Here is a 13,076-nt window from a genome sequence, read left to right on the forward strand (position 1 = left end):
TGAATTTAATTTGTACTAGCAGAAGAGTGCTACTGATTTCCAAGTGTGAAAGTAGCACAACGTTGTAATTCTTTTGGTTGTTTTCTTAAGATACATTTCCTCTTGTTTGAGGTGCACATTTCCCCGTTGTTACAGCTGCAGGCAGTGTCAAAGCGTTCTGCAGGAACTGCTCATCCTGCCTGTCCCAAAGCCAAGGGGAAACCCAGCTGTAGTTTATAGACCTGAGGAGTCTAGGTCAAAAATCCACGTTAGAGAGCATGGTTGTGGTTCAACCATTTCCGTTAGGGATTGGAGGTCTAAGTTATCTATACATGTCTTATGTGTGTAAAAGTCACTTGGCTGGTTTGCATTCACACATCAACATGTCTTTTTACTTTAATCAATTGCTTCAGGTGGTACTCCTGGGACCTGGGGTGTGTGTTTACCCAGAGCCATGGCCATACCATAGTTGCTACTGACTGGAGAGCTCTTGTGGTTGTGCTGAGTTTGCTGCAGTTTGTGTTCATGTGTTGAGAGTAGCACTCCCTTGGAGGAGAGGGAAGTCCATCAGCATCAGTGAATCTGAGCAAATGAGAGTCAGTACAGCCAGAGGTAACACATGAGCGTGTGGTCACACCAAGGTGCACAGTGAAGTGCTTTCTCATTTCTACCCCAACAACCCCTGGGAGGCCATAAAAGTCTGTGGTAGGATTCCAGAGCAAGTGCTGCTTATGCAATTTTGGAGAAATAATATCACTCAGTTAAATCTTAAAAACCACACACACACTCTAAACTAACCCTTTTGTTCAAATTGTTTGTTCAGAGGTTTTATGTAATGGAGAAATGTGTTTTCCAAGAAAACATTTTGCTTAGATTCCCATTACTGTAGCTTTACTCCATTTGCTTGTTAAATTCATGAAACCAGGGAGCTAACCAGAGTATAAAATTCTAGTACGTGCACACTCTCTCTCTTTGATTTTAGAGGATTATTTTCAATGTAATTTTTCTGCTTAAAATATATGGGCTTGCAAAGTGTTGAAGCAACAAATCTTGGCAGAGATAAAAAAAATACAAAGGCAGTTTACTCTGTATATATAAAACAGGCTCAAAGTTTGGGCAGATCACTATCTGGCAGACTTTCTATCTCTTAGGTCATACAGAGAAAGCTCTTGGCACTGATGTTTTGGCAAAAAGCTTTGTCTGGAAACATATTTAGTCAATGTATGAAATATGATAGCCCTGGTACCCTTAATGTGTCTGAAGATACTCTAATAGAGTTAGACTTCAGCTCCATCTGGTGTTGGAACAGGATTGCTATATGAGAGCTTTCCAGCATACAGGACAGCCCTTTGCCAAAACACAAGCAGTACGTGAGGAGCCTGACAAATTCACTCAAGTCTCAGTGTTACTGACAGTTTCTGTTGTTTTCTACACTGATGAAAACCAATTGTGCCTATGGTGAATTCCAGCATGGCTGTCCTGCTGCCGAGTTACTAACCACAGGCTCTATAGGGAGTTGCATCTGTACCTGAATGGGTTTATTATTACTAAAGAATGGGGTTTTTAATACCCTTTCAGTGTAGTTATGTGATCAGCAAGTACATTTTCACCCCAAACCTGTCAAAGTATATCAATGCCTGTGTTTACAGAAGTAGCTCTGGACATACTGATTCTTTCAGCTCAGTAAAATGTCTCCAATAATTTGAGTTATGCAACACTTGACGAAGAGACCAGACTTGTGGATTTGGCTTAAAGCTTAAAGTCTTCAGGCATTAATTCATGAAACTCAAATCCTGGATATTCCAATGACTATAGAGCACAGCAGATTCATGTTTGGTTTTTACTTAAAGCTAATCGTTTCAGGAAATAAGATTCACTCGGAAAGAGATTTTCAATTCTTTTTCAGTTGTTATTTCTGGAGAGGTTAAGTAGAAAAGCTACATGTAAAACACATCAGGGACTAAAAGTCATAAGCTTTGTTTTGAGGATATAAGAATGGTTCATTTCCACTATTGTAAGGTAAAGGAGAAGAAACAGTCACTTGCTAGAAAGGTTTCAATGGCATTTTTATCTCAACTTCCCAGACTAGCAGTCCAGCCTGTCTCTCCAGCCACAATACCTGTCTCTAGTTATAAGCTTACTCTGATGAAAAAAGTGCTAAAATGGCAGAGTTTGGAACTGCTTGAGTGTATTTTGTCAATTCAGCTGAGCTCTTTCATATATAATGCTAAAAGAAATCATCTCAATTGTGTTAAGGAGAGTAAACATACTTTCCTGTGTCATGTTTAAAAAGATACATTGAAATGTACACTGCTCTTCACTTTTATATCCTCTTGCTAGCATTTGTTTTATTGGGGAAAATTAAAGGTCAATGCTCCTGAACTAGCCAAGAAAATTATTCTAAATTCTCAGTCATTGCCATCTCTCTCTTTCTGTCTCTGCTTTCAGTAATACCGGGCTTAGCTGCTAAAGTTTAATTTCTTTAGGTATGAGAAGGATGATGCTTGCAATTTTTTTTGCATCTCAGTTGTTATATAGATTTGTAAATGTAGATAAAAATAGACATCAGCAAAAGGCTACTTGCTTATTCCAAGTTGCTTGTAGAGTAAAAACTGTAAGTATAATGATCGACCTGGTTCTTTCCCATTCTTATCCTCATTCTCTTTGGTGTTTTAGAATGATCACTGCTCCAAACAGTAGCTGTACTCAGTGAACAGAGTAGAAACATATGGATGAAATTCTTGCATGCACTGAACAGCACAGCACCAAGTGCAGAGCTCTGGGAAAATGTCTGCTTGCAACGCCTTCACTGAGCACGTCTGGAAACCTGGTGAATGTAAGAACTGCTTCAAGCCCAAAAGCTTGCATCAGTTACCCCCAGTATCTGAAAAAAAAACCCTCGCACATGGCAACCTGAAACCCAATGCAAACCAAAGTAACAGCCATCGTGGGAGAAATACAGGGAGTTTCCGACCACCTGTGGCAAAGAAACCCACCATAGCTGTGAAACCCACCATGATGGTGGTCGATGGGCAGGGGGTGTGCAGTGAAATCAGCACACCAGATCCTTGTGAGAATAAATCTGTGTCTGCGGGTTGGAACCGGAACAAAACTGTCATGAACAAAAAACCACTAAACAATAATAATGAAGATGAGATTGAAGGTTATAGCAACGTTCACAGGGCTTGTGGCAACAATGATGGTGGAGGTAAGATACCAAATAACAATAATAATGGACTGACAGAAGTTTTGAAGGAGATTGTGGGTTTGGATACCACACCTCAGCTAACTGGAAATGAAATGAACTCAAGAGAAACCTTCTTGGGAAGAATAAATAATTGCTATAAAAGATCATTGGAAAGAAAGATCCCTCCAAGCTGCATGATGGGTGGAATGAAGGATTCACACAGTAAGCACGTTATTCTGAGCGGAAGCACTGAAGTAATAAGTAATGAAGGTGGACGTTTCTGTTATCCAGAGTTCTCCAGTGGAGATGAGAGTGAGGATGACACGTTTTTTGGCAGTATGCAAGAAGAGCATGAGAGCTGGGATGAAAGTGATGAAGAATTGCTAGCAATGGAGATTCGTATGAGGGGCCAACCTCGCTTTGCTAATTTTAGGGCTAACACGCTCTCTCCTGTTCAGTTCTGTGTTGACAAAAAATGGAACACTGTGCCCCTTAGAAACAAGTCTCTCCAGCGGATCTGTGCAGTAGATTATGATGATAGTTATGATGAAATTTTAAATGGTTATGGGGAAGAGACCGTGATTCTGTATGGGCAAGAAAGCATGCAGAGCATGGTATCTTCTGATTCTACGTCTCCTGATTCTTCTTTGACAGAAGAGTCTCGTTCTGGAACAACCAGCAGCTCTTCACAGAAGCTCTGTAATGGAGGGCTATCTCCTAGTACTCCTCAGGACCTCAAATTGATTGAACCAGAATATGAAAGTCTTTGTGACAATCAACAAATGAAGGATGTGTCAAAAGCTCCCAGAAATGTTCAAAAAAGTCTGGAAACTCACAAGGCAGTCCTTGCACTTCGGCTGGAAGAGAAGGATGGCAAAATTGCTGTGCAGACTGATAAGCAAGAGAATAAAAGTCCCTCAGATGTTGGTGGCCAAGCTGTAACTATAAATTTGGTGCCTGTGGAAGAACAAGCTAAACCCTACAGGGTGGTGAATATGGAACAACCAGTTTGCAAGCCATATACTGTAGTAGATGTATCAGCTGCCATGACCAGTGAATGTAAGGAGAATCAGACTGAAACCTCAGAAACCAAAAAAACATCGTCTAACCCAAGCTCACCAGTAACTCCAGGCACACCTATTACATCCTCTGCAGCATCACCTGTACGAGTAAATGCTAATCTGAAAAAATCCAGTGCAATCAGATACCAAGAAGTATGGACTTCTAGTACTAGTCCAAGACAGAAGATCCCTAGGGTAGACTTAACTGCTAACAGCTCAGGACCTTCTGTTCCTCCCAGGAAGGCAAGCCACAAGTCAGCTCCTACTTCACCTACAGCTACAAACGTTTCTTCAAAAACTGTCCCAGTTAAGTCTCCCAATTTATCAGAGATAAAATTCAACAGCTACAATAATGCTGGCATGCCACCTTTTCCTATTATCATTCATGATGAGCCCACTTACGCTAAGAGTTCCAAAAATGCTATTAAAGTTCCTATTGTAATAAATCCAAATGCATATGATAACCTGGCTATCTATAAAAGTTTTCTAGGGACCAGTGGAGAGCTGTCCATCAAAGATAAAACTACTAGTGTAATAAGTCACACATACGAAGAAATAGAAACAGAAAGCAAAATGACTGAAGCTACAGGAAGTAAACCCACTGAGTTTTCCCAAGCCCGGGGGGTGACTAATAGCTCTGAATGCAGGCTGGGTTCTGTGGCTCAGAAGGTCCAAGAGTTCAATAGCTGTCTCAGTAAAAGTCAGATATCACCACAGAGGAGTTCAGACCACAGCTCCCCATCAAGAGTTCAAAAGACAACACAAGAGACTACAGCAAAACCAGATGTAACACCAGAGGCTTCTGTTAGCAGCAGCAGTGGTCGGGAGAACGCAAGCACGGTGCTTTCACAGATTGTGGCTTCTATCCAGCCTCCACAGTCTCCTCCAAAAACACCTCAGGCTGCACCCAAGTCTTGTAGTGTGGAAGAGCTGTATGCCTTACCCCCTGATGCAGACTCAACTAAAAACACCCTGGTACGACCCAAATCTCTGTTTACATCACAGCCTGAAATAGAGTCATCCAAGACAGTGGAAAATGCTGCCAGTAAAATACAGAAAGAGTCACTTTCACAGCCAGTTGCCACTCACTCTCCACAGCCAGCGAGAGCCACCCCAAACACCACAAGTCCCAAAACAGAGCAGGCACCGCCATTTCCTCCTCCACGGTCCACTTCTTCACCCTATCATGCAAGTAACTTGTTGCAAAGACATTTCAGCAATTGGACCAAACCAAACAGTCCCACCAGGTCAACAGAGGCTGAGTCCATCCTCCATTCGGAAGGTCGGCGAGCTGCCGACGCGAAACCCAAACGCTGGATATCGTTTAAGAGCTTCTTCCGCCGTCGGAAAACTGATGATGAGGAAGAGAAAGAGAAAGAAAGAGAGAAAGGAAAATTGGTGGGTCTTGATGGAACTGTTATACACATGCTCCCCCCTCCTCCAGTCCAGCGTCATCACTGGTTCAGTGAGGCCAAGTCAGACTCCAGTGAGAAGCCGTCGATTGTTTTCATGTACAGATGTGAAGTGCCACAGGCTGAGCCTAAGGCTGACCACCAAAACAAGAGTGAAGCAGAGGCTGCTATTGCCAATGCACTGGCAAAAGACCAAGGGGAAATGCAGGAAAAGCCTCCAGAGAGCTCTGACCAGGACACAGCCAGCCATTCATCACCACCTCAGATTGCCAAGAAGATCCCCAGGTAACCTGCTTATCTTTTTTAGTCACTTACTCAGTTGTGAAGTGTTTTGTATATTCCAGTGAAAAGGAGAAAAATTAAGGAGTTTTATTACATGAACAGTAATTATTTCAAAGTGTATTTCTTTTAAGTAACTTAAAGCATAGTTTTAAGATCTTCATGTTATATTGGATACCAGAAAAGATTTAAAAATATTACTACAAACAACACCTGATACTTGGAGTCTGTATTGCAGGTTGACTACTATATCACAATAGCCATGTTACATTGAATCAGATACATTTTTGAGAATTTCTAGTTTGAGATGGTGTTCTTACGGTACAGGAAACTATAGAATTTCTCTGCTGCTATAGAGGGCAACTATTGAAAAGTATAATAGAAATTAAAAGATTTGAGACTCGTTAAAGGTGGTGTGCTAACTTTGTATCACACACCCAAGAATGCAATAGGTTCTCATTAATTTGAGATGACACTGCAACGACACCACAGCACTCTCATAATAAACTATGTAAAAAAGTAAGAAGAGAATTAGATTATCTTTAAAATGGTCTATCTCTGTTTTCCAAAGCCTTTAGGAATGAATGTATTTTGTCTCCTAACAGTATTGGATTCAGAGCTGGTTGCTCTATTTCTGCCTGACAATTTTATTCAGTTATTTCATTTTTAATATTTTTATATAATCAGAATTTACTAAAATGATTTCTTGTTTAAATTAATGTGAAAGCATTTGGCCAGTAGCTATTTATTCCTGTAAGGTCACAGTAGCTGAATGTTTTAGGTCTGTCTGTTGGTTTAAAGGTCTGTTCCCTTACCAAGGGTACACATGCCTTCTTAGTTGCCTCTGAACACATGGAATCATGTTTCTTTCCAGACAGTCATTATTTTCAACATACCACTAAGTTCCTACACCTCATGACAGTGCATGATCTAAGAGGGTTGGAGACATTTGTTGCAGTCAGTTATGTGGGAATGATATGCACTTCACAGAGTACAGACCACAGATATGGATGTGTTACAATGGGTCTTCCAATGTTGTTATACAAACCAATTCCAAAACAGCTTCAAATTTGCATTATTTACTTAATTATAACAATCAATTAGTGGTAGGAAATTAAAAATTTTGTAACGTTTGAGCTGTGCATAAGCCTCAGAAAATGTACCATGGCAGTGGTAGTTGTTTTTCTTTCTCCATTGTCTATACAAGAAAATTGCTGTCCATTTTAGTTAAAACAGTTTTAAAGTTGACTTAAACTAATAGAAATCTCTATGAGTGTAGTTTGGGTTTACCATAAACTGATTGCTGCTTGTATTAACAGTAAAATTAACCAACAGTGACTATTTGCAGCAAGTGTAATTAAATCACGTTGATATCCCATCTTGGGAACACTAACACAGCATTCTCATGAAGATCAGGGCTCCTTTTCAGGCTGTTTGCCTTTTGTCAGATGTGAACAGCTTTGAGTTTTGTAATGTAAGGTGGTGATAGGGTTTATCACAGTATTATGTCAAGCTGATTTCTGTCAATTTACATTTGAAGTAATTGCCCCAATTACAAGACAGGATGGTCTCCAAAACATTAGTGTAATGTCTGTTTTTGCAGACTTGGGTGAATGGCAATCTCAGGGTCAAGAATTTTATTTAAAAAAAAAAAAAATCTATGAAAGTTAACAAATAGAGTTTAAAAAAAAAAGCCAGTACAAATTGTGGGTGTGAGTTTCAGAAACATTAAGCAATTTCACAAACTACTGAAGTCAGCAGGAGCTGTAAGCATTCAGCATCTTTGCAAGATGTACAGTCCTGCAATAGCACAGGAGTGTGGGCGATGACAAAAGGGGTGTCCCTGTATTTACAGTACATATTACAGTTTAAGGGTGAAGATTGTGGGGAATGTACATAGGGCTAAAAGAGCCTTTGGTAGGAGGCTAGGCTGTCTAGATCTACCTTAAATTAAATGGGGATAAGCAGGCAGCTTTAGAGAGCAAGTTAAGAAGAAGTTTGTGCTTTCAACTGCCCCTTAGAGGAACCCGTTATTATTATCATCTCTGGGGGAACCTGCAGAAAATGAGGTTGTACCAACATCATCTTTTTTAGCAGCATGTCCAATTACATTGTCATCAGGAGATTGCTCCGACCTCCTTAGTGCCCTGCTCTTCTGCTGGCAAGACAGTTTGTGTGGTCATATGTGGCGAACCAGGCTGGGGAAGTGATGCAAGTGAAAGATAACTTAGCAAGTTTTTTTCACTCAGAACAAATCACTGATCTGACCAGTCAAGCAAGAGCAGCTGCTTATCTCAGTGGTAAAAGGGCAGTAACAGGCTAATGGTTGTGGTCATACTTGGCACTTTTTCTTAGACTGCCCTCGAGATGGTGCTGTTACAATGTTACGTACTTTTTGCATATTTTCTGAAATACCTTCTGCCCTTAACTGCTGAAGGCAATGGGTCAGTCTGTCCTGTCTCATTCACTTATTCCAAAACGTATGTTAACTCTTTTTCTCCAAGTCATGGTCTTGGCTAAAACCGTATCTCACCATTTTCCCTGCTGAAAACTGGAATTCTCTAAATATTAGAATTGGACTTTCTTCTAACAATATTGTTATATGGTCTCTACAAATTCCAAAGAAAATACACTGAGATGCTGAGAAATACGTTGTGGTAACACGAGACAGTGGATATCTTTATCCTGCAGTTATTATATTCAATTACCTTGATGCCATTTGATGCCTTAAGTTATTTGGGTTCCTTTACTTAATTTTTAATATTGTTAAAGAGACCAAGTGAAACTTTATAATGCCAAAAAACAAAGCTACTTATTTCCCTTGAAAATTGTCTTATTTTCTTAATATCCCAGTAGGTGAGAATCAGGATTGTGAACTTCCAGTTTTGCACACGCAGGAGACAGATGAGATTCTATACTTGTTTTGTGTTAACTCTCCAGGTATGGGTAAGATGTTAGTGTTAATTCAGGCTAAAATACGTGCATGGAAAAGATGTTGAAAATCTTTAGTTAAGCTTGTAGAGGCTTAGAAGAAAACAGGACATAAAGATAATCAATCAATGAACGTGACACTTTTCTGACTCAGAATGCCAACAAAAGTAAGCTCACTGAAAAACCTAATTGATGACCTGGAAAATAAGATAAGCTTTAAAAATGTCAGATTGGGGGGGGTCTGAAAAGCAAATTAAATCAAGATACTTAAGATTTCCTTACTTTGCAGCAGGTTACAAAGCTGCTAAAGATTGATAATATAACTACAAAACAGGACTGAGGGTATTGCAAGTTACCACTAGAAATGTCAGCTTTTCTTTTTTAAACACTTGCAAAATACTCGGTTCTTTGGAAAGCTGGAAAACATCTGTTAAAATAACTTGGTTTTGTTTTATCTATGTGATTGTTTCCTTCTGTGTGATGCCAGGATGCACATATGGTGGTTCTGAAGGAGCTAGCAAATACTAATTTATAAATTCACCAAACATTTGTCAATAGATTAATTTTTGCTAAGAATCTGCAGTCATGCCAGCTTTATCATTCTTTGGAATGAAAATCAGGTGTTCTTAGAATAACGGTAGTTCATGATGCAGCAATTTTTCTCAGGCAAAACCTAAAATTGACCTCTAAGAAGATAACAGGATGATATTTCTGTCCTAAGTCACTATAATTGATGAAAGTGGCACAGCACAGTGTGGAATCCACACAAGTTTTTTTTTTAAATTCTTCAAAGGCTTTTTCATCTAGTGGATCAGACTGTTGCTCTTGGAGTTGCACAAGATAAAGGTTTCTCTTCTCCTTCATTGAGATCACTGCTTTAGCAGCTTTTTATGTTGAGACTTTTGCTAAAAGAAAACTGCAGCACAGCCTTCTGATTCTTCCTTTCCTGTCTTCACAAAGCACACCAGAGCTGAACTAAAACCTCATTCTGCACTGTTGAAGATGGCAGTGCCTTTGTAAATCAAGGTACAACTGATTTGTGCTCAGCCATTGCTGCTTAAGTTACATATTAAACTAAATGGTTTCCTTTCATAGCCACAAGTCAGCCATAACTTTCCTTTAGAGGACTTGGATGAAGTAAAGATAAAACCGTACATTTACTGAAATACTTCCTTTAAGTAGTGGCATATTCATTCCATTCTGGTTTAGACAAGAAGCTGAAGTTGGGATTACCAATCTAATTCCTTAACTTTGTCAACAGGATTTGAGCTTGTAATTGATAGATTAGAGTTCTGTTGTTCCATAGCTACAGATCACTCTCCTGTTATAGTGTGTATGAACCTGAACAGCACAGGGAATGGAGCTTGCACGTAGGCTCTCGATTCAGTGGGACAGGAGCCATGAGTGCTCTGTGTATCTAGAGGAGTATGAATGTTGTAACAGATGACTCTGTAAAAACAACTGCAATCATTGTTCTTCAAAAATGCAGTCATATATTAAGATCAGGATTACATCCAGAGACAGGCAGGAATAACCACCACTGCCACATTCCACTTTCTCATTGATCCAATCCTGTAGATTCCACAGCTGCTTCAGAAACTACTTGAGCATTGAACAAGCCTTTCCAGTCACAGTAGGGCACTGTTCAAAAGAAAGTCTTTCCCAGTTTAGAGGACCTCTTGTATAAATATTAAGGTAAGGTTTTCACCAGAATCCAAAACCTTTGAGGTATAGCTTGCATAAATTGGTGAGGAGAATTCAAAGATCTTATAGCTGAAAAGAAAATTCTTGCTTGAGCAGGTCTAATGAAATGGGAGAAATTCTCACCTGTCAAGTTTAGGTGGAACTATCAGCTCTCACTTCTCAAATCTATGTTGATTTGGTTTTTTCTAGATCTCAGAAAGCTTTCTTTAAGCACTTTAAAGCACTGCTAAACAGTGCTTTAAAAGCATTAACCATCTATCATACCCTGTTTCACCCATGAAAAACCTTTGTGAGATTTTTCTTTAGAACATGTCTGTGCTCACAGAATTGAAAATTATGCATGTTTGGTAACATTAAAATTTGGTAACATTAAATTTTGTAAACAGTAAGGACAGTTAAAGAACCGAGTAGAAGGGATTTTACCGTTTATTATTTTATAAATTTAGATTAAAAAATAGTAAGTCATGTATTATTGTTCTTAACCACTCTAATACAGTCTGTAAAATTGAAAGATTGAGAACTTGAAATGGATAAAGAAAAATGTCATTTTTATAATGCCAGATTAATCTGTGGAACTCATTGCTATTACATTTTACTGACACTTAAGAGCTTAGCAGGATATCTTTACTGGATTATCAAATGTATTCCCTTTATCCTTGCAAACATCACATCATACAAGCTTTTTTTTTAAAAAAAAAAAAGAATATAAGGTCTCATGCTTCAGGACCAAGCCAACTCCTAAACAGTAGGAATTAGGAATACATGTTATGGCTTAGTTATTTCAGATTATTGTTTGAAAAGTGTCTTTCACTTTTCTTTGTAGTGATTATTTCTAATAGTGGTGATGAGGAACTGTGTGAGCCACTGGAATGGGTTTTCTGTACCCAAAATGTACTCTGAAGCCTGGCCACTGATCATCTTTGCCCAGTGTTTTGCAGAAATAAAGTGATCTGTGTTCAGGGTAGAAGCTCCTAAGGCAGCCTTTGATCATCCTCAAGCCATTAACCTCTCTGCATTTTTCCTCAAGCATTATTCAGTCAATTTAGGTTCCATATTAGCTTTATTATCTTAAAAGTGTAGGGCCTGAGGGGATCTCAGAGGGATCTCTTCGAAACTAAATATATCTACAAATTACACATGAGGTTTTTGTGTGTGTGTATGAAACTAAGTCATCTTCCTTGTTGGGCTCTCTAGTTTCAAATTCTTCTGCTACCATTGATTACTGCTTTGCTGATGTGCACTCAGGGAGGAGATGAGTCTCAGCTGGGTCTAAGGCTTTTCTCTGTGTTCCTGTCACTAATTTCTGCCACTTGAACTTATGTGCTGTCTTACACAGAACTGTACTCCCTCAGCTTGGCCTCATGATCTGACCTTAATTCAAGAATGCACTCTGAGAATCACTTATTATAAATATCTCACTTTATCTCCCTGATATTAATTGCTGTTTATTAATCATTCTAATTGAGAACGCATGCTCTCAATAGAGGAAAATACAGGTCACACAATAGCTGTGATTCCAGTGTCCTTCCACGAGTTAACAAACTACACCAGGCTGCTTGCTGGATTCTTGCTATTCTCAAGACTGAGGCAAGCCAGACCATGTCATTTTTTATCTATCTCCAAAATCCATGAAGGAGGAAAGCCTGAGGGAGGGTGTCAGGGGCACCAAAACACTTTTAAAGCAATGTTGAGTTTGCGCACATGTGAATGACAGATACACGAATTCAGTGGGATGTTATCTGAAGGACAGTCATTTTTATGACAAGTTTTTTTTTTGCTGCACGTAATCTCAGATTCTTAGGAAAACAAATGTTTCCTCTGTGTGCAGAGGGCTTAATTAACTGAATAGTTGCTTGGTTTCAGCCATGGGTCCCCAAGGAACAGATTTCTCTAAGGTAGTTAAATTCCTAAGAAGTTTAGTTTTGAAACAAGAGAAAAGAGGCTTGGACAGAGGAAGCTGTGCCCATTATGGTAAAAGCTAAATATGTGCTCTTATGCAAGGCATCAAAGAATCCATCCTGGCAGAATATCTATAAATATCCCATATAAGGAGATAGCTTTAAGTATCACCAGCTATCAACAAGCAGATACAAAGTTATACAAAATCTGGCTTTAATGGTTCTGATCTCAGAGAACTGCTTGTTTATCAGTTGCTTGGCTTCTCTCAAAACCTAGAAGTTTTAACTGTTGAGACTTTTCAATGAAGCAAAAGCAACTGGGAGTTTGGTGGCTGTAGCATGTACTGAGTGAGGATGTTTTCCTGTTTTGTTTCTTCAGTGCTGTGTCAGTGCTGATCACAGGTTGGCATTTTGCTCCTTCAGTGGCTGCACTGTTGTACTTAGGCTCCATCTCTCCTTCTTCACTGCTAAGATACAGGGAAGCATTTTCCCCACAGATTTCGTGGCCTGACATCTAATTGCTGTGATTTAAAATGTATCCCATTCAGACACTAAAACTGGTTGGAATAAAGGTTTGAGATATTCCCTTACTTTTAACAATGTTAGTCTTAAGTTCTTAAAACCG

The 13,076-nt window shown here is 39.3% G+C and overlaps 1 protein-coding gene across 1 annotated transcript in view; it reads left to right on the top strand.

Annotated features, from left to right (window-relative positions):
* The first annotated feature begins 2,766 nt into the window (after nucleotides 1-2,766).
* The window catches only part of PEAK1 (pseudopodium-enriched atypical kinase 1), a 31,956-nt gene continuing 21,646 nt past the window's right edge, over nucleotides 2,767-13,076 (top strand). The window contains exon 1 of the mRNA XM_009994362.1: nucleotides 2,767-5,924. Coding sequence (XP_009992664.1) covers nucleotides 2,767-5,924 — 3,158 coding nt within the window. The remainder of the gene's footprint in view (nucleotides 5,925-13,076) is intronic.

Source organism: Chaetura pelagica, unplaced genomic scaffold, assembly GCF_000747805.2.
Source record: "Chaetura pelagica isolate M959 unplaced genomic scaffold, ChaPel_1.0 scaffold222, whole genome shotgun sequence".
Classification (NCBI taxonomy): domain Eukaryota; kingdom Metazoa; phylum Chordata; class Aves; order Apodiformes; family Apodidae; genus Chaetura; species Chaetura pelagica.